This window comes from Oncorhynchus keta, chromosome 17 (genome assembly GCF_023373465.1).
Source record: "Oncorhynchus keta strain PuntledgeMale-10-30-2019 chromosome 17, Oket_V2, whole genome shotgun sequence".
Taxonomy (NCBI): domain Eukaryota; kingdom Metazoa; phylum Chordata; class Actinopteri; order Salmoniformes; family Salmonidae; genus Oncorhynchus; species Oncorhynchus keta.
The window spans coordinates 5,255,837-5,281,271 of NC_068437.1; the positions used below are offsets into that span (position 1 = coordinate 5,255,837).

The 25,435-nt window shown below is 44.4% G+C and overlaps 1 protein-coding gene across 1 annotated transcript; it reads left to right on the forward strand.

The window, feature by feature from the left end:
• The first annotated feature begins 5,133 nt into the window (after nucleotides 1-5,133).
• Nucleotides 5,134-17,304, forward strand: LOC118396325 (transcription initiation factor TFIID subunit 6-like). Its single transcript, XM_052465338.1, has 15 exons — nucleotides 5,134-5,350; nucleotides 9,452-9,612; nucleotides 9,803-9,889; nucleotides 10,298-10,451; nucleotides 10,706-10,762; nucleotides 10,924-11,040; nucleotides 11,285-11,406; nucleotides 12,033-12,110; nucleotides 13,045-13,146; nucleotides 13,386-13,568; nucleotides 13,716-13,790; nucleotides 13,899-14,024; nucleotides 15,612-15,785; nucleotides 15,993-16,184; nucleotides 16,427-17,304. Exons 2-15 carry the CDS (start codon nucleotides 9,457-9,459, stop codon nucleotides 16,721-16,723), a joined length of 1,920 nt encoding a protein of 639 aa, XP_052321298.1. The 5' UTR covers nucleotides 5,134-5,350; nucleotides 9,452-9,456; the 3' UTR covers nucleotides 16,724-17,304.
• Nucleotides 17,305-25,435: the final 8,131 nt, after the last annotated feature.

The window sequence follows — 25,435 nt, forward strand, 5'->3', positions numbered from 1 at the left end:
CTGTTTTATTGCACACTTGTTCGTCCCGGCTAAATAGAGAGTTGTGGTCCTACTTTAGTCCACTTCTATTCATAAAACAATCTTTAAACGAATTAAATGCACGAAAAATATGCATTTATAACGAAGTGACTAACAAATCTAAAGACATAAAAAATACTAATCAATTTGTATGCACTTTCAACAACATTATTCCAAGTATGGAAGCATGCTTGGGTCGAGAAGACTATCCTAATGCACGGGTAATAACGCTATAGACTTTTCTATGGGCTAACAATTTATGGAAAATCATGTATATTGAATAGGCCTACATGTGCTCTTTCTCCCAAGAACATTGAAATAATGAATTCATTATTATGTATGTATATACAACAATGTTTATCGGACATCTGCCAGCCTCAACTGGTGCAATTCCTGCCAGTCTGTACAGCGCGATATCAACGCAGAGCATATCGGACTGCATTTCTCGACCAAATCTTCGGATTCATACCGCAAGCTCTGAACCTTTACTCCGGATCATTGCAGCTAGCTAGCTGCTATCCGAGTGGCTACTCCTGGCTAACGTCTCTGTCCCGAAGCAAGTACCAGTTAGCCTGGAGCTAGCCTCGAGCTAGGCCCATCTACCGGCTAGCCGAAGAGATCCGTCAGACAATTCCTGGGCTTCAATACTTCTTTTGTCAATTGCCTGGACACTTTGCTGCCGACACGGAGCCCCGCCAATCCATTACGACTGGTCTGCCGATGTCACCGTCCGAGGGGGTTTCAACAGGCTCTCTTGTTGCGACGTCCCCACGAGGACCATCTGCTAGCCCCAGCCCGCTAGCTGTCTGAATCACCATGTCTCCTGCCCGCCTAGCTACCCACTGGTCCCTATGATCACTCGGCTACGCACGCCTCTCCCAAATGTCAATATGCCTTGTCCATTGCTGTTTCGTTAGTGATTTTTGTCTTATTTCACTGTACATCCTCCAGCCCTGCTCAATGTGCCTTAGCTAACCCTTTTGTTCCACCCCCCACACATGCAGTGACCGCACCTGGCTTAAATGGTGCATCTACAGACAAAACCTCTCTCATCGTTACTCCATGCCTTGGCTTACCTCCACTGTACTCACATCCTACCATACCCTTGTCTGTACATGATGCCTTGAATCTATTCTTCCACGCCCAGAAACCTGCTCCTTTTACTCTCTGTTCCAAACGCACTAGACAACCAGTTCTTTTAGTAGCCTTTAGCCGTACTCTTATCCTACTCCCCCTCTGTTCCTCTGGTGATGTGGAGGTTAACCCAGGCCCTGCAGCCCCAAGCATCGCTCCCATTCCCCAGGCACTCTCATTTGCTAACTTCTGTAATGGTAAAATAATTGTTAACATTAGAAGCCTCCTCCCTAAATTTGTTTTATTCACTGCTTTAGCACACTCTGAAAGAAAGAAAGAAAGAAAGACAGAGAGACAGAGAGAATTAGAGAGAGGATACTTAACAGCATACCAGATACAGAGGCAAAAAAATATTTAGTCAGCCACCAATTTGTCACGCCTTGGTCATTGTATCTTGTGTTTTTGTTATATGTTTGGGTAGGCCAGGGTGTGACATGGGTTTATATGTTGTATTCCACCCCCATTGGGGTTTGTATTAAATGGGAGTGTGTATTATTAGGGGTGTGTCTATGTTAGGCTTGGTCTGCCTGAGGCGATTCCTAATTGGAGTCAGCTGATTCTCGTTGTCTCGGATTGGGAACCGTTTATTTAGGCAGCCTGAGTGCAACGTTGTATTTCGTGGGTGATTGTACCTGTCTTAGTGTTAGTCACCAGATAGGCTGTATGAGTTTCATTCGTTTGTTGTTTTCTTCTTCCGTTATTTCATGTACCGTATTAGCTTCATTAAAAGTCATGAGTAACCTACACGCTGCATTTCGGTCTGACTTACTTCAAACAACAGACGAATATCATTACACAATTGTGCAGGTTCTCCAACTTAAAAAGATGAGAGATGCCTGTAATTTTCATCATAGGTACAATTCAACTATGACAGACAAAATGAGAAAAACAAATCCAGAAAATCACATTGTAGGATTTTTAATGAATTTATTTGCAAATTATGGTGGAAAATAAGTATTTGGTCACCTACAAACAAGCAAGATTTCTGGCTCTCACAGACCTGTAACTTCTTCTTTAAGAGGCTCCTCTGTCCTCCACTCATTACCTGTATTAATGGCACCTGTTTGGACTTGTTATCAGTATAAAAGACACCTGTCCACAACCTCAAACAGTCACACTCCAAACTCCACTATGGCCAAGACCAAAGAGCTGTCAAAGAACACCAGAAACAAAATTGTAGACCTGCACCATGCTGGGAAGACTGAATCTGCAATAGGTAAGCAGCTTGGTTTGAATAAATCAACTGTGGGAGCAATTATTAGGAAATGGAAGACATACAAGACCACTGATAATCTCCCTCGATCTGGGGCTCCACGCAAGATCTCACCCTGTGGGGTCAAAATGATCACAAGAACGGTGAGCAAAAATCCCAGAACCACACGGGGGGACCTAGTGAATGACCTGCAGAGAGCTGGGACCAAAGTAACAAAGCCTACCATCAGTAACACACTACATCACCAGGGACTCAAATCCTGCAGTGCCAGATGTGTCCCCCTGCTTAAGCCAGTACATGTCCAGGCCCGTCTGAAGTTTGCTAGAGAGCATTTGGATGATCCAGAAGAAGATTGGGAGAATGTCATACGGTCAGAAGAAACCAAAATATAACTTTTTGGTAAAAACTCAACTCGTTGTGTTTGGAGGACAAAGAATGCTGAGTTGCATGCAAAGAACACCATACCTACTGTGAAGCATGGGGTGGAAACATCATGCCTTGGGGCTGTTTTTCTGCAAAGGGACCAGGACGACTGATCTGTGTAAAGGAAAGAATGAATGGGGCCATGTATCGTGAGATTTTGAGAGAAAAATTCCTTCCATCAGCAAGGGCATTGAAGATGAAACGTGGCTGGGTCTTTCATCATGACAATAATCCCAAACACACCGCCCGGGCAACGAAGGAGTGGCTTCGTAAGAAGCATTTCAAGGTCCTGGAGTGTTCTAGCCAGTCTCCAGATCTCAACCCCATAGAAAATCTTTGGAGGGAGTTCCAAAGTCTGTGTTGCCCAGCAACAGCCCCAAAACATCACTGCTTTAGAGGAGATCTGCATGGAGGAATGGGCCAAAATACCAGCAACAGTGTGTGAAAACCTTGTGAAGACTTACAGAAAACGTTTGACCTCTGTCATTGCCAACAAAGGGTATATAACAAAGTATTGAGATAAACTTTTGTTAGTGACCAAATACTTATTGTCCACCATAATTTGCAAATAAATTCATTAAAAATCCTACAATGTGATTTTCTGGATTTTTTTTCTCCTTTTGTCTGTCTTAGTTGAAGTGTACCTATGATGAAAATTACAGGCCTCTCTCATCTGTTTAAGTGGGAAAACTTGCACAATTGGTGGCTGACTAAATACTTTTTTGCCCCACTGTATAACAGATTGACCCCGACACATAAACTACTGCAGCATAAATACTGGAGCTTGAGACAGGAGGGGTCGGGACACACTGTGGCCCCACCCGACGATACCCCCGGACAAGGCCAAACAGACAGGATATAACCCCACCCACTTTGCTAAAGTACAGCCCCCACACCGCTAGAGGGACTATCATTTGTTTTTCAACAGGGCAATGACCAAACACACCTCCTGGCTGTGTAAAGGCTATTTGACCAAGAAGCAGAGTGATGGTGCTGCATCAGATGACCTGGCCTCCACAATCACCTGACCTCAACCCAATTGAGATGGTTTGGGATGAATTGGACTGCAGAGTGAAGGAAAAGCAGCCAACAGGTGCTCAGCATATGTGGGAACTCCTCCAAGACTGTTGGAAAAGTATTCCAGGTGAAGCTGGTTGAGAGAATGCAGAGAGTGTGCAAAGCTGTCATGAAGGCAAAGGATGGCTACTTTAAAGAATAAAATATATTTGTTTCACACTTTTTTGGTTATATGATTCCATATGTGTTATTTCATAGTGTTGATGTCTTCACTAGTATTCTACAATGTAAAAAAATAAGAAAAACCCTTCAATGAGTAGGTTTGTCCAAACTTTTGACTGGTGTATATATATATATATTTATATATTTGTTTGTGTGGAATTGGTCTGAGGACCTACAAAAGGGGGATGGCCCGTTTACCGCCAGTGGCCCATCTGCTGTACAACAAAGTATGACCTGTACTTTGTTGTATTCTAACCACATTCATGTTCCCATTATGCCTGTAGCACCCCTTTTGTGGGGTGAGACATCCCATGTCCCTGTTCATTAATAAAGATGACCTGTAAACTCAACCAGTGGAGGCTGTTGAGGGGAGGACGGCTCAAAATCACTGGAATAGGGTAAATGGAATGATATTGATACCATTCCATTCACTCCATTTCAGCCATTATACTCCATTACAGACATTTTCATGAGCTGTCCTCACCTCAGCAGCTCTACTGAATTTTTTATTTTATTTAACCTTTATTTAACTAGGCAAGTCAGCTAAGAACAAATTCTTATTTACAATGATGGCCTATCCTGCCCAAACCCTAACCCGGACGATGCTGGGCCAATCACGGCCGGTTGTGATACAGCCTGGAATCAAACCAGGGTCTGTAGTGACGCCTCTAGTGCTGAGATACAGTGTCTTAGACCGCTGTGCCACTCGGGAGCCCAATCTGAATTATAGATTGGTCCCCAGATTAAAAAGAAGTGGATAGGTGTAAGAAATATTATGATTGCATTCCTTTCAAACCTGTGGATTAGGGTTGGAATGAGTTGTATGAAGTAGATTTAGGGCAAATAGCTCAGAATAAAACTAGAACCATCACTGACAGGCAGAACTAGCCGATTGGTGAAAACATCCAACTAATCTTTACAGATGTGTAGTATCAAATATTTCTAAAATCGTTTTAAAAAATAGTATATTGTAGAGAAATAATTATTGGAACTACATTTTACAATAAGACCAACTTCATAAAAATGTATACCACCATAGATACAAATTTACCACGGTTCAAAATATAGGATGACATTACATTCAAGTAAACATGTTTGAGGACCTTGAAAAACAAAACAAGATGGCGGATTTTCTGAAAAAGGGTTCGGAGCTGCAAACCATAGCTAAATCAGTTAAAAATAAATCTACAAATAAATAAATACTGTAATTAGTTAGGTTGGCAAACGAACCACTGTCAAACATTTAAATAGTATTAGTTTGTTTTGAATAATTTTGTATTTTCTCCTGTTGCTGTATAACGACCGTATTGGTAACTTTGGAAGGTAAGAGCGCTATGCTAGGCTAACCAACTTGGCTCGCTAGCATTAGCTAACCATTACATCAACAAAATGCACGGAACTGTATACAAATTGTTTGAATAACACATATATCGCAGAATCTGCTGCATATGTTGTTTTTGGTTCTGATGTGTAATTCGCTTGTAAACTATCGGGTAAAATCTCAGACCGGGTAGGTAATTTAGGCTGGAACGGTCTAGTAGCTAGCTATGCTAACTAGCCTGCATGCCTGCAAGTTGTTATTACATTTTGATGACTACCGTTCGCTCTCTGAGTTTTAAAGAAGAAGCCTAACGTAGCTTTATAGGCTGTGGACCGACCCTATGTAATCAATCAATTGGCTAATTGTTTGGATTCAAATACCAGGCTTGAGCTTCTTCTCATCTCATTTTATTTTATCTCCCGGACCGAAGGCTCGTTCAAAGATTAAGAAATGGAAGCAATTTTCCTCCACTACACACAAGGAGTTTTGAACTCATGAGAACAACCCTGCACTGTAAAAAAAAGAATGCTGTTGTTTTTACAGTAACTTAATGGCAGACAGTCACCTGTAAGTTACTGTAAACAAATAGTACAGTATGTAACTTTGGTTAAACAGTACAGTAATGTCCAAATAAACATAGGTTTAACAGTACAGCACTGTTAAATCAACGTTTCTTTAGAATTTACGGTAACATACTGTACTTTTTAACATTAACTTACAGGTAACTGGCTACCAGTAAGTTACCATTAAAAAAACAGTATTTTTTTACAGTGTGTGGAAGGAGCTCAGTCTATGGAAAACATGCAGACGAGGTGGTAGGAAAATGATCAGCAAATTGAACTGCGAGCAGTACAACATGGACACTGGGGTCCAAAATCGCTTGCCAGTTCTGCAGGCTGACCCTCAGGCAATTGACGTGACCCACTCCAAGTCAATCCTGTTTATAATTGACATGCTCCCTCTCGGCCAAATCGTCAGAGATTATAACATCGACTTCCACGCTTTCGATAACCAAACCGGACACCATCTCTGCCCAAGCAAAACTCAGCAGCTGCCTAGAGGACATCAGGGCATGGATGAAAGGTAACTTTCTCCAATTTAACAGTAGCAAGACTGACGCTTTGCTTATTGGGACACCCAAACAGTTTACCAGTGCTGCAAACATCTGCCCCACAATCACTGGCCAGGCCATCCACGTGTCCTCTGTCATCTCCAACCTAGGAGTCAAGTTTCATCCGTCTCTGTCCTTCGATGCCCACATAAAACAAATATGTAAAACACAATTTTTCCATCTTACACTGAACACAAATATAAATGAAACATTTTCTAAGATTCAACTGAGTTACAGTCCATATAAAGAAATCAGTCAATTGAAATAAATAAATTAGGCCCTAATCTATGGATTTCACATGACTGCATCTGTTGGTCACATATACCTTAAAAAAGGTAGGGGTGTGGATCAGGAAACCTGTCAGTATCTGATGTGACCACCATTTGCATCATGCTGCGCGACACATCTCCTTCATAGAGTTGATCAGGCTGTTGATTGTGGCCTGTGGAAAGTTGTCCCACTCCTCTTCAATGGCTGTGCAAAGTTGCTGGATATTGGCGGGAACTGGAACACGCTGTTTTACACATCGATCCAAAGCATCTCAAACATGCTCAATGAGTGACATGTCAGGTGAGTATGCAGGTCAGCTGGTGGATGAATGGCACAACTACGGGCCTCAGGATCTCATCACGGTATCACTGCATTCAAATTGCCATTGATATAATGCAATTGTGTTTGTTGTCTGTAGCTTATGCCTGCCTATACCATAACCCCACCACCACCATGGGGCACTCTGTTCACAATGTTGACATCAGCAAACCGCTGGTCTCCACAACGCCATACGTCTGTCATCTGCCCGGTACAGTTGAATCTGGGATTCATCTGTGAAGAGTACACTTCTCCAGTGTGCCAGTGGCCATCGTTGGTGAGCATTTGCCCTCTTATGTTGGTTATGATGCTGAACTGCAATCAGGTCAAGACCCTGGTGAGGACGACGAGCACGCAGATGAGCTTCCCTCAGACGGTTTGTGCAGAAATTCTTTTGGTTATGCAAACCCCCAGTTTTATCAGCTATCTTGGTGGCTGGTCTCACACGATCCTGCAAGTGAAGAAGCCGGATGGTTACATGTGGTTGTGAGGCTGGTTGGACATACTGCCACATTTTATAAAGCGACGTTGGTAGAGAAATGAACATTAAATTCTCTAGCAACAGCTCTGGCTGACATTCCTGCAGTCAGCATGCCAATTGCACGCTCCCTCAACTTGAGACATCTGTGACATTGTGTTGTGTGACAAAACAGCACATTTTAAAGTGGCCTTTTGTTGTCCCCAGCACAAGGTGCACCTGTGTAATGACCATGCTGTTTCATCAGCTCTTGATATGCCACACCTGTGAGGTGCATGGATTATCTTGGCAAAGGAGAAATGCTCACTAACAGGAATGTAAACAAAATCTCTCAGAATTTGAGAGAAATACGCTTTTTGCCTATGGAACCTTTCTGCAATCTTTTATTTCAGGTCATGAAACATGGGACCAACACTTTACATGTTGCATTTCTATTTTTTGGTCATACCCTCACTCTCCCAGCCAGATGCAGATAACCTAATCCATGCCTTCATCTTCTCTCGGATCGACTACGGCAATGTGTTGTTTGGGAGTCTCCCAGCTAAATCACCACAGAGGCTCCAACTAATCCAGAACAATGCTGCCAGGGACCTGACCAGGACCAAGAAGTCAGATCCCATCACCCTGATCCTGGCCCAACTCCACTAGCTACCGGTCAACTGCAGGATTGACTTCAAAATCCTCATCCTTGAATTTAAACCCTTGAATGGATTGAGGTGCACCTACATCAGTGACCTCATCTCAATCAGCGAGCCACCTCACACTCTCCGCTTCAGCAACTCCCTGCTGCATCAAGTCTCCAAGACACGTCTCTGAACTATGGGGGACCGAGCCTTCTGCTCCCTTGCCCCTCGCCTATGGAATGCTCTCCCTGACCATCTGAGAGCTGCTCCGTCACTCGGAACTTTTAAAACGGGACTTATAACCCACTACTACAAGACTTAGTCCTAGACCCAATGTAAAATGTATTTCGCACCTAGCCCACTATTGCTATTTTACCTCCATTGATTCTAAATGTATGTTATTTTTATTGCATATAATGTTTTACTTTTTTCCTCAGTTGAGCTTTGAGATAACTCTACTGAAAAGCAGTTTTACAAATTAAATTTATTCTTATTATTATGTAAAGTTGAAGACACATGCATGCAAAGCTTTTGCCCATTCGGACAGAATCAGGGAACATAAGCTGACTGGCAGCTAGTATATTTGTGCTGCCTTCAATGAGAGGTGAAATGTGTATTTTAATGACGTTACAGTAGAGTAACGTCATCTGATCTGGAATATCTCTAATCATGAGGTTTTTATGTTTTTATTTATGCAATCTTGCATTCACCATCCATTCATGAATTTCCAGAAGCCTAACATTAGATACAGTGACAGCCTGGATTCAGAGGCATGCTTTGTGTTCAAAACAAATGAGTCGTTTTAAATTAATCATAATGTTTGTTTTTATAAGATGCAGCTGGAAGTGAGTTATATTTAGAACCCAAAACAAAATGAGTCGTCTTAAATGAATCAGAATAATGTTTGTTTTCTAAGATGCAGCTGGAAGGGAGTTATAACATGGCCATTAGAACCCAAAACAAGATGAGTCGTTTTAAATGAATCAGAATAATGTTTGTTTTCTAAGATGCAGCTGGAAGTGAGTTATAACATGGCCATTAGAACCCAAAACAAGATGAGTCGTTTTAAATGAATCAGAATAATGTTTGTTTTCTAAGATGCAGCTGGAAGTGAGTTATAACATGGCCATTAGAACCCAAAACAAGATGAGTCGTTTTAAATGAATCAGAATAATGTTTGTTTTCTAAGATGCAGCTGGAAGTGAGTTATAACATGGTCATTAGAACCCAAAACATAGGAAAAATTGTTTTCTTTCAGCTTGACGTCCCTCATTCACCTTCCAACTATTCCTCTATCCCACAGCCACCATGGCGGAGGAGCGGAGGCCGAAGCAGTGCACTGTGGTTCTGCCCACTGAGTCCATGAAGGCCATGGCAGAGTCCATAGGAGTGGGGCAGCTACAGGAGGAGAGCTGTGCCGCCCTGAGCGAGGAGGTCAGCTACAGAATAAAGGAGATCGCCCAGGTAAGAGCAGGGCCGAGTTCAGTAGGGCACACCGTAGCAAAGTGATTTGCGGAAAATGAGAATCTGTTATTTTTGGATGACTCACGCTGACATGTTGCACCTCAGTTCATATCAATACCAATGTACACAGGGTAATTATGTTATGAAATGTGATCATTTTCTGTTTTCCCCCTCCCTTTTTGTCTTCCAGGACGCGTTGAAGTTCATGCACCACGGAAAGAGACGTAAACTGACGACAAGCGACATAGATCATGCTCTTAAACTGAAGAATGTAGAGGTGAGGGGGACTATACTACGCCATCATGGAGAAATGGTTCTTTCTTTGGAGAACTTTTCACAGGACCTCAATGAAATATATAGGCTATATTGAAAGCAACATTTTAGATGTTATTTTTCATAAACAGACTTGGTTAAAAATGTCAGTAGAGCAATTACTAAGCTATCTTCAGATAAATGATTAAAGCCTCTGTACAAATGAAACCTAACCTGTTTTGGGTTGCTAGTGTTACAGAATGTATTGATATCAGTCAATTGGTGGCATACTTATTGATGGCAGTTACTACACATGACTTGTTAATTTCAAGTCACTGCACATATACATGCACCATTTCAGTTTCAGTGTGTATCTATGCGAACAGTATTAGTCATCCCAGTGCTCGGTTTCATAGAGGCCTCTCCTCCACAGCCTCTGTATGGGTTCCAGTCGCAGGAGTTCATCCCGTTCCGCTTTGCCAGCGGAGGAGGGAGGGAGCTTCACTTCTACGAGGAGAAGGAGGTGGACCTTAGTGACATCATCAACACACCCCTCCCTAGAGTCCCACTTGACGTTTCACTCAAAGGTATACTTCTGTTTTGTTTTGTAAAAAGGTTGTATTAACTTGACAAAAACATATACCTCCACACAGAATGATACTGACCCATTTAAACATTTCAAAGGTATAGACCTACTTATATTGATGTTGATTGTATTTTATTAGATCCACTTCCATTGTTATCCATATGTCATATGATGGTATTATCTTTAAACAAGTGTTTGGGTTTGTTGGTTATACAAGCTCTGGTTGTACCTCCTCTCTTGTTTTCTGTTCCTCAGCTCACTGGTTAAGTATTGAAGGTGTCCAGCCTGCTATACCAGAAAACCCACCCCCAGGTGAGATGTCTGTCTGTGTCTGTTTCCATCCTTCTCTATCATCTACTTGAGTAAAGCAGCATTCTTCTCCAAACAACCACATTTCCATCATGTGTATATTTTCACTGTGTATATACCATCTCACTTCTTTCCCCTTCTCTTTCCCCTTCTCTTTCCCTCAGCCCCCAAAGAGCAGCAGAAGGCTGAGTCTACAGAGCCCCTCAAGGTGGTCAAGCCTGGTCAGGAGGAGGAGGGCTCCATCCAGAAGGGCCAGGGAGCTATATCTGCAGAGGCTAAAGGTCAGGAGCTTCTGATGTGTCTGTACGCCATCTTAAAATTGTACGTGACGCATAACATGTCAAACCGAACCATACTGTGTTGGCTCTGATATTTTATTTTCACATTGTCCTTTCCAGCACGGTTCAAGCCGCTATGGTAGATGTGTAACTAAGCCAGTGAAGTGCAGCTTGGCTCAGCACGGTAGTGTGAAAAGGATACTAGAAAAGCTATTCTTATTTAATCAATGTTTGTGGTCCCTCCCAGGTAAGAAGGAGGGTCTGATGAGGATGAAGCCCCGCAGTACTCACGAGCTCTCAGTGGAACAGCAGCTCTACTACAAGGAGATCACGGAGGCCTGCGTCGGGTCCTGTGAGGCCAAGAGAGCTGTGAGTTTTGTGTCTTGAGTCAACCAGGTTTCTGGCTAAAATGTCCCGGTACTGGGTAGAGTTCATGATGCTGTTGACCTTAACAAGGGCCCAGGACCAGTGGAAACAAACTAGCCCCATAACATCAGAGATCCACCACCATATTTTACAGTAGGTTTGGGGTTATTTTCTGCTTATCACATCTTTCTCTCAAAACCACCACAGGTGTGCGTGACCAATTGAGCTATATTTTAATGTCATCCAACAAATGTAAATGCGTGCATTTTGCTAAAGGGCATTGGCACTTAGATTGGACCCGGTGCTATGGTCAGATGACATGAAAAGAGAGCTCTTTGTCTTTCGACCCCCATCTTTTTGATAGAAAATACATTTTACTTGTTAAACAAAATATATTTCTTTGAGCAATTGTATTAATATCAATAATAAATCATTTTCATTTCATTTTTCTGCATACAATATAGCTAATTATGAATATTATTTATTTTATACAGTATTTTTTTGCTCATTTTTATCAAGGGTGCCAATCATTTGGGTCATGACTGTATTTCTGTGTGTATGGTTTTCTTATTGTTGCCACGTTATAATGCCATCTCTCTGACCCAGTATATCTCTCTTGTCTTCTTCAGGAGGCTCTACAGAGTATTGCTACAGACCCTGGGCTCTACCAGATGCTCCCCAGATTCAGCACATTTATCTCTGAGGGGGTGAGCTTCTCTTCCTTCCTGTCAATCTCTAGTCTCTACTCTGTCAATCTCTAATCTCTACACTATTTCCCAATTGTCGAAACAAATCTTCCCTTTCTTCATCCTCATCTTATTCACTGCACTGATCTGAAAGAACTGACCAGGTGAACGCTAGCCTAATGATGAGCTTACGCTATATTGTTTTCACCTGTCCAGTCATTTCCAATCATTGCAGCTGAGGGAAAGGAGATGAGGAGAAGACATTGTCAAGTTATTTAGATAGAGCCTAAGTGTTTCAGTGCATTAGGGATCATGGCCCTGTGACCTTTAGCTTGTTCTTCTCTCTTACGTCCTCCTCTCCTCCTGTAGGTCCGTGTGAACGTGGTGCAGAACAACCTGGCCCTGTGACCTTTAGCTTGTTCTTCTCTCTTACGTCCTCCTCTCCTCCTGTAGGTCCGTGTGAACGTGGTGCAGAACAACCTGGCCCTGTGACCTTTAGCTTGTTCTTCTCTCTTACGTCCTCCTCTCCTCCTGTAGGTCCGTGTAACGTGGTGAGAACAACCTGGCCCTGTGACCTTTAGCTTGTTCTTCTCTCTTATGTCCTCCTCTCCTCCTGTAGGTCCGTGTGAACGTGGTGCAGAACAACCTGGCCCTGTGACCTTTAGCTTGTTCTTCTCTCTTACGTCCACCTCTCCAACTGTAGGTCCGTGCGAACGTGGTGCAGAACAACCTGGCCCTGTGACCTTTAGCTTGTTCTTCTCTCTTACGTCCTCCTCTCCTCCTGTAGGTCCGTGTGAACGTGGTGCAGAACAACCTGGCCCTGTGACCTTTAGCTTGTTCTTCTCTCTTACGTCCTCCTCTCCTCCTGTAGGTCCGTGTGAACGTGGTGCAGAACAACCTGGCCCTGTGACCTTTAGCTTGTTCTTCTCTCTTACGTCCTCCTCTCCTCCGGTAGGTCCGTGTGAACGTGGTGCAGAACAACCTGGCCCTGCTCATCTACCTGATGAGGATGGTCAAGGCCCTCATGGACAACCCCACACTCTACCTAGAGAAATATGTAAGAGTTTTAACACAACTAAATATCATACACAGTTTACTGAAAACTAAAACTAAACACATGACACAGGTCAATATTACACACAGTAAACTGAAAACCAAATGATACTATAATTCTAATAATCTTTATTTCTGGAGCATTTTGACACAGACAGACCTCAACTCAGTGCTGATCATAACACCTGCCATTTGATGTGTCCCTCTCTTGCTCCTCTCTCTGATTCCCTGGTGGTGGCCTAGCTGCATGAGTTGATCCCAGCGGTGGTGACGTGTATAGTGAGTAAGCAGCTGTGTTTGCGGCCTGACGTGGACAACCACTGGGCTCTGAGGGACTTCGCTGCCCGTCTGATGGCCCAGAGCTGTAAGACCTTCAGCACCACCACCAACAACATCCAGTCACGCATCACCAAGACCTTCACCAAGGTATGTGGAGATGCGTCCGATTGATCAACTTTTACTTGGAAGGAAGTGTATGTGTGTTTTTAGTTGAAATAACATATAATACTGGGATTGAGACAGTAAGTGTTATTATGAGCCATGAACATCTCCTTCTCTTCATCCTTCTCTCAGAGCTGGTTGGATGAGAAGACCCAGTGGACGACACGGTATGGTTGCATCGCTGGACTGTCTGAACTAGGACCTGACGTGAGTACTGCCTTTCTGCCATTTTGAAGAAATATTCTCACCCTGGTCTGAGCTGTGGTATAATAGTGTACTCTGTCTCTCACCCTCTCATCTCTTTCTCCCCTCCAGGTGATCAAGACGTTGATCCTGCCCAGGCTCACTGTAGAAGGAGCTCGTATCAAAGCTGTGTCTGAGGGACCTGTGGTCTCCAACATCGATAAGATAGGAGCCGACCACGTCCAAAGCCTTCTACTGGTGAGGAGCCGAACACAGACTGTTATTGTTCTACTTATTATTTTATTTTAATTTATTTCACCTTTATTTAACCAGGTAGCCTAGTTGAGAACAAGTTCTCATTTGCAACTGCGACCAGGCCAAGATAAAGCAAAGCAGTGTGACACAGACAACAACACAGAGTTACACATGGAGTAAACAATAAACAAGTCAATAACACAATAAACAAGTCAATGACACAGTAGAAAAAAATAATCTATATACATTGTGTGCAAAAGGCATGAGGAGGTAGGCAATAAATAGACCATAGGAGTGAATAATTACAATTTAGCAGATTAACACTGGAGTGATAAATGATCAGACGAACATGTGCAGGTAGAGATACTGGTGTGCAAAAGAGCAGAAAAGTAAATACATAAAAACAGTATGGGGATGAGGTAGGTATATTGGGTGGGCTATATACCGATGGACTATGTACAGCCGCAGCGATCGGTTTAAAGTTGGTGAGGGTGATAAAAGTCTCCAACTTCAGAGATTTTTGCAATTCGTTCCAGTCGCAGGCAGCAGAGAACTGGAAGGAAAGGTGGCCAAATGAGGTGTTGGCTTTAGGGATGATCAGTGACATACACCTGCTGGAGTGCATGCTACGGGTCGGTGTTGCCATCGTGACCAGTGAACTGAGATAAGGCAGAGCTTTACCTAGCATGGACTTATAGATGACCTGGAGCCAGTGGGTCTGGCGACGAACATGTAGCGAGGGCCAGCCGACGAGAGCATACAGGTCGCAGTGGTGGGTGGTATAAGGTGCTTTAGTAACAAAACGGATGGCACTGTGATAAACTGCATCCAGTTTGCTGAGTAGAGTATTGGAAGCTATTTTGTAGATGACATCGCCGAAGTCGAGGATCGGTAGGATAGTCAGTTTTACTAGGGTAAGTTTGGCGGCGTGAGTGAAGGAGGCTTTGTTGCGAAATAGAAAGCCGACTCTAGATTTGATTTTGGATTGGAGATGTTTATTAATGAGTCTGGAAGGAGAGTTTGCAGTCTAGTCAGACACCTAGGTACTTATAGATGTCCACATATTCTAGGTCGGAACCATCCAGGGTGGTGATGCTAGTCGGGTGGGCAGGTGCAGGCAGCGAACGGTTGAAAAGCATGCATTTGGTTTTACTAGCGTTTAAGAGCAGTTGGAGGCCACGGAAGGAGTGTTGTATGGCATTGAAGCTCGTTTGGAGGTTAGATAGCACAGTGTCCAAGGACGGGCCGAAAGTATATAGAATGGTGTCGTCTGCGTAGAGGTGGATCAGGGAATCGCCCGCAGCAAGAGCAACATCATTGATATATATAGAGAAAAGAGTCGGCCCGAGAATTATTGTTGACTACAATGTTAATATTCCATTGAAGATGGATCTTTATGATAAAACATGTTTGTTTTAAATAGGACCACAGACAACATATCATATTGACCACTACATACATTTTGGGCTGGTTTCCCAGACACAGATTAAGCCCAGTTCTGGACTAAAAAGATCCACTGAACATGTCTAAGACTGGCTACACATACCCAACTGGAAGAGAGACATTGACTAATATCCTCTTCTCTCTCAGAAACACTGTGCCAGCGTTATCGCCAAGACTCGTCCCCTGCCTGACAACATGGAGCAGTACCGGACAGACTATGGTTACCTGGGGCCCACGCTCTGTTCCCACGTGGTTAAAGCCCGGGCCCAGGCAGCACTACAGGCCCAGCAGGTCAACAGAACCACACTTACCATCACACAGGTAGGGCACCTAGATGTGTAAAACCATGTATATTAACTGCCTAAGGTCAGAGTCAATTCCATTTCAGTTCAATTTATATTCCAATTCAAATTTCTGTTAACTTCCAGAATTGAAATGGAATTGACTTCAACGCTGATATGAACTGACAATATCAGCAACTGTAATGATCCAACGTTACAAAACCCCATCTGTCTGTCTGTGTTGCAGCCTCGGCCCACCCTGACGGTGTCTCAGAGCGGGATAGGAGGGTCGGGGGGGTCCCGTTCCCCCAGCATCATCAAGGTTCCCAGCTCCCTCACCCTCATGTCCACCCGACCAGGCACCCCAACACAGCCATCGCCACCGGCAACCAAGTACATCGTCATGGCAACCAGTGCAGGGGCGTCCTCCACCCAGCAGGTACTGGACGGTAGTCTTGTTGTTGTTTTTTTATCTTGATTTGCAATTATATGAAATAGTAACAAAAACAAACTCTTGTATTCACTCTATGTCCTCCTAGATTCACTAGACATTTAATATACAGTCATTGATATCCTATACATTCCTTTTTTTATAGACCTTCAAGTTTCTCTGATAAAAGCCTCTAGATTATCTCGATGCCCTAGTTAAGTGTTGTAATGTAATATTCCCCTCTCCTCCAGGTGATCACCCTGAGTTCCTCCTCGGGCTCCTCGGTAACCAGCACGGTTGCCAGCGCTACCTCCACCCTGCAGCCTCTGGTCAAGCTGGAGTCCAGAGGGGCCGGTGGCCTCGGGGGGTCGCGACCCCTCCAGAAGTACATTGTGGTGTCTCTCCCCACGTCCGCCTCTTCCTCCCTGGAGAGTAAGAGTGGCATGCTCCCCCCCTCCTCTTCCTCCACCTCTCCCATCTCGCTGGAGGCCGGAATGAAGATGGATCGCTCAGACTCTCCCGGGGCCAGCACACAGTCCCCGCACTAAGATACTGGCTGCATCCCAAATGGCACCCTACTCCCTATATAGTGCGCTACTTTTGACCAGGGCTCATAGGGCTCTGTTAAAAAGTAGTCCAGGATCGGTAGGGCTCTTGTCAAAAGGAGTGCACTATATGAGGAATAGGGTGCCATTTGCGACGCAGACACTGGCTTGTAATTGGCTTAGGGTGGTCAGACAGCCCGCTGATTGGATGTGGATGTTGATGGTGATAATGAGAAATACCTCTACCTCTCTGATAGGACAGAGATTAGGTGCTTGAAGGGGGAGGAAGGGATTACTTTTGGGAGCCGGGGTGGAAACTAGCAACTTCTGAGTCTAGAGTAGCAGAAGAATTGTCAGAAAAGGGGGATATTATGCGAAAGTGATTGATAGAGACCAGATGGGATGGCGGGAGGAGTGGATGGATGGGTGCATGCAGTAAAGTGCACAAATCGCATCTCTTTTCTTATTGTACATACATTCACACGTGTCTCAAAGCTGTGTGGGCATTTATAATGGTTCAACCAACATTCTAATTGATTTTATGTTCCTTTTTTACACTATAATAAACCTGATTTTGTAATGATTTTATGGCGATTGCTTCGTATTTTAATTAGTGGAGGTAGCCTGGGTGTCAGTCAGTTTCTGCTCTCTTGTCAGTTCCTTATGGATTTTTCTTCCAGACATGACATGTTTGGCTTCACAATGACAGCAGTGGAGTTGGCGAGAGAGCAAACGGATCTAGGATTAAGCTGAAGTGTAAGAGGATGATTGACAATATGGTTAACAGCTGACAATAGAAATAAAACTTAGTAGCCTAAAGACCTACATTCCTTACATAAACATCCTTACATTCTTAGGAAGCAATGCAGGTTGTTGTTGCTGAGACTTAACATTGAAGAGGCGGGAAAGGAATTGTGACAAACGTGCCATATACAGTGACTCCTGTAAATATTGGGACTTGAAGCGTTTTTTCTTCTTTTGACTCTACTCCAAAAGTTTGAGTTATAACTCAAACAATGACTATGAGGTTAACGTGCCGACTGTCAGCTTTAATTTGAGGGTATTTTCATCCATATCGGGTGAACCGTTTAGAAATGACAGCACTTTTGTACATAGCCCCCCCCCCCCCACACGGATATACCCCCTAGACATGCTAACCTCTCACCGTTAGTGGTAGGTCAGCATTTTTTGGGGGGGGTATGATATTTGTTAACTGCTAGGTTACCTGCCGCTAGGATGCTGCTCATCCTTTTAACAAATAAAGAGCTGTGCCTGCCTTAGCTCTGGTCCTGGGCCCGTTTCCTAAATAAAGAGCTGTGCCTGCCTTAGCTCTGGTCCTGGGCCCGTTTCCTAAATAAAGAGCTGTGCCTGCCTTAGCTCTGGTCCTGGGCCCCGTTTCCTAAATAAAGAGCTGTGCCTGCCTTAGCTCTGGTCCTGGGCCCGTTTTGTAAATAAAGAGCTGTGCCTGCCTTAGCTCTGGTCCTGGGCCCGTTTCCTAAATATAGAGCTGTGCCTGCCTTAGCTCTGGTCCTGGGGTCGTTTCCTTTGCTCATTTCCCAATAGCGATGGAATTTAGGCTTACAAGTGTTTTAAACTATCCATATTTTCTACAACAGTCGTAAATGTAACATGTGTTTCCCAAAATGCCATGCAGAGGGAATGGTCGCTAAGTGCGTCATTGGAGCAATGCTGCTTTCATATCAGATTTCTCCATTCAAATCTTTCCTTAAACATTAGAATTATGTCACAATACTAACGACTGAGATATTACCACCTACGGCTGCAAATATTGAGGCAGTTTATTATAATGCTTTACCCAATAAAAATTCACAAAATCCCCGATTTGGCACATCATTGCGCACATGTTAGGTCACATATCATTGAATGCAGTATATTGAGACAAATTACAGCCAGTAGCCTACATGTTGCAAAATAGAACTCAATATTCAACCATGCTGGTCATTTATGAACATTTGAACATCTTGGCCACGTTCTGTTATAATCTCCACCCGGCACAGCCAGAAGAGGACTGGCCACCCCACATATGCTCTCTCTAATTCTCTCTTTCTTTCTCTCTCTCGGAGGACCTGAGCCCTAGGACCGTGCCCCAGGACTACCTGACATGATGGCTCCTTGCTGTCCCCAGTCCACCTGACTGTGCTGCTGCTCCAGTTTCAACTGTTCTGCCTTATTATTATTTGACCATTCTGGTCATTTATGAACATTTGAACATCTTGGTCATGTTCTGTTATAATCTCTACCCGGCACAGCCAGAAGAGGACTGGCCACCCCACATAGCCCGGTTCCTCTCTAGGTTTCTTCCTAGGTTTTGGCCTTTCTAGGGAGTTTTTCCTAGCCACCGTGCTTTTACACCTGCATTGTTTGCTGTTTGGGGTTTTAGGCTGGGTTTCTGTACAGCACTTTGAGATATCAGCTGATGTACTAAGGGCTATATAAATAAATTTGATTTGATTTGATTTGAATTGAATGAACATGAAATGTAGGCATATAGCCTACTGCTAGTTAAGATGGTTCTGTACTGGATGGCCACCATTTTGCAAGCTCTGATCCATTTTTTTGTGTGATTATTTTGTCATTTATTTTTACTCTATTTTCACTAAATGTATCCACTATTATTTCCTACAACCAACAAGAAGTCTTTAACATCAGATTGGGCTCTCTATGTAATTCCAACCCAAGAGGAAACGCCAGCCTTACAGAGGCAAGAGAGGGGGGATCCTGGTGAGATTAAGGCGAAGGGAAAACCGACCACCTCTTCCCTCCATTCTACTGGCTAAGGTACAGTCACTTGATAATAAAATCGATGACATCCGATCACAGATTTGCTACCAACGGGATTCTCAGAACTGCAATATTCTTTGCTTTTCAGAAACATGGCTCCCGGACAAGATACCCCCCATGGCTATCCAACTTGATGGGATTCTCCATTCACCAGGCAGACAGGACAGTGAGGTCGGGAAATCTCGAGTGGGGGAGGGTTTTGCCTCTTCATCAACTCCAACTGGTTTGCTAAGCTAATACCCGCGTGGTGGAAGTGTCTTGGAATACCTGATGTTGAAATGCCGACCCTTCTACCTCCCGAGGGAGTTTTCAGTTGTTATCGTGACTGCTGTATACATTCCACCTCCGGAAAATAAAAATAACAAGCTGGTGCTAAACAAACTGTACTAGCCTATAAACAAGCAGGAAAACCTACACCCTGAGGCTGCCTTTCTGGTTGCCGGGGATTTTAATTTGTCGTCACTAAGACACGTGATGCCCAACTTCCAACAACACGTCTCCAACACCACTAGGAGTGATAAAGTCCGAGACCCCTGCTATTCTACCCACAAGCAAGCATACAAGGCCCTCCCTCGTCCGCCGTTCAGCAAATCAGGTCATGACTCTGTACTATTACAGTAGCAGTAGCAGAAAACGGAAGTACCCGCGAATCCCTCCTTTGAATAATGGTCACCAGAATCAGAGGTTATGCTACACGACTGCTTTGCTAGCGCTAATTGGAATATGTTTTGAGACTCCGCCGATAACATTGACGAGCTAACTACCTCCGACACTGGCTTCATTAGAAAATGCATCGGCTATGTTGTACCCACGCTTAGGGTTCGCTGCTTCCCCAATCAAAAGCCAAACTATACTAAAGAACATAGCTACCGCACACAGAGCTATCGTAGACAACCCTGACGCTATGGCAGAGGACAGGAATAAGTACAAGAAGGCCCGCTATGACCTCCGCAGAGTCATTCAATGAGCAAAAGGACAATATAAGAATTAGGTGGAATCATATTACATAGGCTCCGATGCAAGCCGCATGTGGCATGGGCTACAGTCCATTACGGATTAGCCAACTGCGATCTGCCCAACGATGCCTTTCTACCAGACAAACTCAATGATTTTTATGCAGGCTTTGACAACTACAACATTGAGCCGGGTGTGAGGGCCATCACAGACCCAGAGGATTGGGTGATCTCACTCTCCAAGGCCAAGGACAGAAGTGTCTTTAATCAGGTCAACAAGACTGCGGGCCCCAACGGTATTCCAGAGCATGCGCAGAACACCTGGCAGGCATATTCATGTTACTTTTCAACCTCTCCTTGTCCCAGTCTGTAATCCCCACATGTTTTAAGATGATCACAATCATTTGTGTTCCTAAGAACATGCCACAATGTCTACCACCCTGTTGCACTCACTTCTGTAATCATGAAGTGCTTTGAGAGGCTGGTTATGGCTCACAATAACACCACCATCCCAGACACACTAGACCCACTCCAATTTGCATACCGCCCCAACAGATCCATCGACTACACTCTTCAAGCTGCCCTCACCGACCTAGATAAGAAGAATACCTATGTGAGAATGCTGTTCATTGACTACAGCTCAGCGTTCAACACCATTGTCTCCTCCATGCTCGTCATCAAGCTTAGGACTCTGAACACCTCCCTCTGCAATTGGATCCTGGACTTCCTGATGGGCCGAACCCAGGTGGTGAGGGTAGACAACATCACCTCGGCAAAGCTGAATTTTAACACAAGGGCCCCACAAGGGTGTCTGCTTCGTGCCCTCCTGTACTCCCTGTTCACCCACGAACGTGTGGCCACGCACGACTCCAACACCATTATCAAGTTCGCTGACGACACGACGGTGCTATCACGACGGCCTGATCACCGGCGACTATGAGTGAGCATAGCATAAAGGGAGGATGTCAGAGACCTGGCAGTGTGGTGCTGGAGCAATAACCTCTCCCTCAACGTCAGTAAGACCAAGGAGCTGATCTTGGACTACAGGAAACGGGGGGGGGGGGCACGCCCCCATCCACATTGACGGGGCGGCAGTGGAGCATGTAGACTGCTTCAAGTTCCTCTGTATCCAAATCACGAAAAATACTTAAAATGGTCCAAACAAACACGCGCAGTCGTGAAGAAGTGTGACAGTGCCTCTTCCCCTTCAGGAGGTTGAAAAAATGTGCAATGGGCCCTCAAATCCTCAGAATGTCTCTACAGCTGTACCATTGAGAACATATTGGATGGTGATAAGGATCAGGATCCAAGATGGCAGCATGTCAAGTCATTTGTCTGTGACTAGTAGATTTTAATTTACTAAAAACCTATTAATTTATGGTGGAGCAAATCCACAATTTCCTTGTTGTGTAGTGCAAACTATTTTGTTTTGCTGGTGTAAAGATCGCGGGTCTCCCACAACTCGGATACATTTTCTTTCTTGGAAATCAGATACATACATTTTCTTTCCTGGAAATCAGCATTTGTTCTACCACTTTTAGAAGGGGGAGATCCAACTCTTTTAAATAATTATAGGCCAATCTCAAAGCTGTCACCCATGGCGAAAATACTTGAAACACTTGTTAGTGGAGAGCTAAAAGAGGTTTTATATATTAACTCTATTTCCTCAATGTACCAATCGGGCTTCGGGAAGAAGCGTAGCACAATTACAGCGGCCATGAAGGTTTTAAATGATATCACTGAAGCCCTTGACAAAAAACAGCACTGTGTGTTTAACTTTTTATTGATCTCTCTAAGGCTTTTGATACAGTTGATCATGCTATACTAAGGCAGAGATTGTCGAGTGTAGGTCTTTCAGAGCATGCAGTTGCATGGTTTGCTATCTATCTGTCTGATGGAACTCAGTGCACTCCATTTGATGGGTTCGTGTCTGTTAAATTGTCTGTCTGTAATGGTGTGCCCCAGGGCTCTGTACTTGGTCCCCTCTTATTCACTATTTATATAAATAATTTAGACAAAAATGTGCAAAATGCGCACCTTCACTTTTATGCCGTTATTTATTGTTGTGCCTCGTCTCTCACGAAAGCTTCCCAAAACATGCAAACTGCTTGTTGTACTGTTCAACATACCTTGTGTCAATTGAAGCTTATTCTCAATATTGACAAAACTAAACTAATGGCGTTTTCTAAAGCAAGAAATAGACCTCTGAACCTTTCACCTATTACTACCTGTCAGGGCAATGAGATTGAACCTGTAACCTCATATAAATATATTTTTAATTGATGACGGCTTCTCTTTTAAACAACTTACAAAACAATTAAAGCATTTATTGGAATTTTATTTTTAGGAATAAGGCCTGTTTTTCTTTTGAAGCTAGAAGGAGGCCTTTACTAGACTATGGGGATATTTTATATATGAATGCTTCCGCTCAGTGTTTGAGATCAATTGACACCCTTTACCATGGAGCATTGAGATGTATTTTAAACTGCAAAACCCTTACGCACCACTGCCCTTTATATACAAGGGTTGGCTGGACTTCTCTAGTCAATTGTAGGCTCAGGCACTGGTATACTTTTATTTACAAAGCCATTTTGGGTTTACTACCATTTTATTTGGGCATTTTTATTGTTCAGAAATGTGGTGGGTACTCTCTTCGTTCGCTGGACTTTATCCTGTTAATTGTACCAAATGTCCAAACTGAATTTGGTAAAAGGGCTTTTATGTATCCCTGTCCGCCATCGGCTTGGAACGCCTTACAAAATACTTTTAAACTGGAAAAACTTATCCCGATTGGTGTTTTTAAATCATTGATGAGGGATTTTGTGGCTGATTGTGTAATGACTTGTTGCTGACTGTCTTGGCCAGGACACTCTTGAAAAATAGATTTCAACTCTCAATGAGCCCTTCCTGGTTAAATTTACATTTACATTTAAGTCATTTAGCAGACGCTCTTATCCAGAGCGACTTACAAATTGGTGCATTCACCTTATGACATCCAGTGGAACAGCCACTTTACAATAGTGCATCTAAATCTTTTAAGGGGGGAAGGATTACTTTATCCTATCCTAGGTATTCCTTAAAGAGGTGGGGTTTCAGGTGTCTCCGGAAGGTGGTGATTGACTCCGCTGTCCTGGCATCGTGAGGGAGTTTGTTCCACCATTGGGGAGCCAGAGCAGCGAACAGTTTTGACTGAGCTGAGCGGGAACTGTACTTCCTCAGTGGTAGGGAGGCGAGCAGGCCAGAGGTGGATGAACGCAGTGCCCTTGTTTGGGTGTAGGGCCTGATCAGAGCCTGGAGGTACTGAGGTGCCGTTCCCCTCACAGCTCCGTAGGCAAGCACCATGGTCTTGTAGCGAATGCGAGCTTCAACTGGAAGCCAGTGGAGAGAGCGGAGGAGCGGGGTGACGTGAGAGAACTTGGGAAGGTTGAACACCAGACGGGCTGCGGCGTTCTGGATGAGTTGTAGGGGTTTAATGGCACAGGCAGGGAGCCCAGCCAACAGCGAGTTGCAGTAATCCAGACGGGAGATGACAAGTGCCTGGATTAGGACCTGCGCCGCTTCCTGTGTGAGGCAGGGTCGTACTCTGCGGATGTTGTAGAGCATGAACCTACAGGAACGGGCCACCGCCTTGATGTTAGTTGAGAACGACAGGGTGTTGTCCAGGATCACGCCAAGGTTCTTAGCGCTCTGGGAGGAGGACACAATGGAGTTGTCAACCGTGATGGCGAGATCATGGAACGGGCAGTCCTTCCCCGGGAGGAAGAGCAGCTCCGTCTTGCCGAGGTTAAGCTTGAGGTGGTGATCCGTCATCCACACTGATATGTCTGCCAGACATGCAGAGATGCGATTCGCCACCTGGTCATCAGAAGGGGGAAAGGAGAAGATTAATTGTGTGTCGTCTGCATAGCAATGATAGGAGAGACCATGTGAGGTTATGACAGAGCCAAGTGACTTGGTGTATAGCGAGAATAGGAGAGGGCCTAGAACAGAGCCCTGGGGGACACCAGTGGTGAGAGCGTGGTGAGGAGACAGATTCTCGCCACGCCACCTGGTAGGAGCGACCTGTCAGGTAGGACGCAATCAAGCGTGGGCCGCGCCGGAGATGCCCAACTCGGAGAGGGTGGAGAGGAGGATCTGATGGTTCACAGTATCGAAGGCAGCCGATAGGTCTAGAAGGATGAGAGCAGAGGAGAGAGAGTTAGCTTTAGCAGTGCGGAGCGCCTCCGTGATACAGAGAAGAGCAGTCTCAGTTGAATGACTAGTCTTGAAACCTGACTGATTTGGATCAAGAAGGTCATTCTGAGAGAGATAGCGGGAGAGCTGGCCAAGGACGGCACGTTCAAGAGTTTTGGAGAGAAAAGAAAGAAGGGATACTGGTCTGTAGTTGTTGACATCGGAGGGATCGAGTGTAGGTTTTTTCAGAAGGGTGCAACTCTCGCTCTCTTGAAGACGGAAGGGACGTAGCCAGCGGTCAGGGATGAGTTGATGAGCGAGGTGAGGTAAGGGAGAAGGTCTCCGGAAATGGTCTGGAGAAGAGAGGAGGGGATAGGGTCGAGCGGGCAGGTTGTTGGGCGGCCGGCCGTCACAAGACGCGAGATTTCATCTGGAGAGAGAGGGAGAAAAGGTTAAATAAATAAAGGTTAAATAAAATAAAATAAATATTGACTGGCTGCATCACTGCTTGGTATGGCATTAAGACTGCCCTCGATCGTATGGCGCTACAGAGGGTGGTGCGGACAACCCAGTACATCACTGGGGCTGTGCTCCCTTCCATCCAGCACCTCTATATCAGGCAGGATGAAAAGAAGGCCCAGAAAATGGTCAAAGACTCCAACCACCCAAGCCATAGACTATTTACTCTGCTGCCACGCGGCAAGAGGTACCGGTGCGTCGAGTCTGACACCAACAGGCTCTTGAACAGCTTCTATCCCCAAGCAATACGACTTATAAATATCTAACA

Excerpts from the sequence above, each read along its gene's own strand:
- LOC118396325 (XM_052465338.1), top strand. The coding sequence starts at position 9,457 with ATGGCGGAGGAGCGGAGGCCGAAGCAGTGCACTGTGGTTCTGCCCACT. Across the intron at positions 11,041-11,284 it reads TATATCTGCAGAGGCTAAAG|GTAAGAAGGAGGGTCTGATG; the intron begins GTCAGGAGCTTC and ends GGTCCCTCCCAG. Across the intron at positions 16,185-16,426 it reads GGGCGTCCTCCACCCAGCAG|GTGATCACCCTGAGTTCCTC; the intron begins GTACTGGACGGT and ends CCTCTCCTCCAG.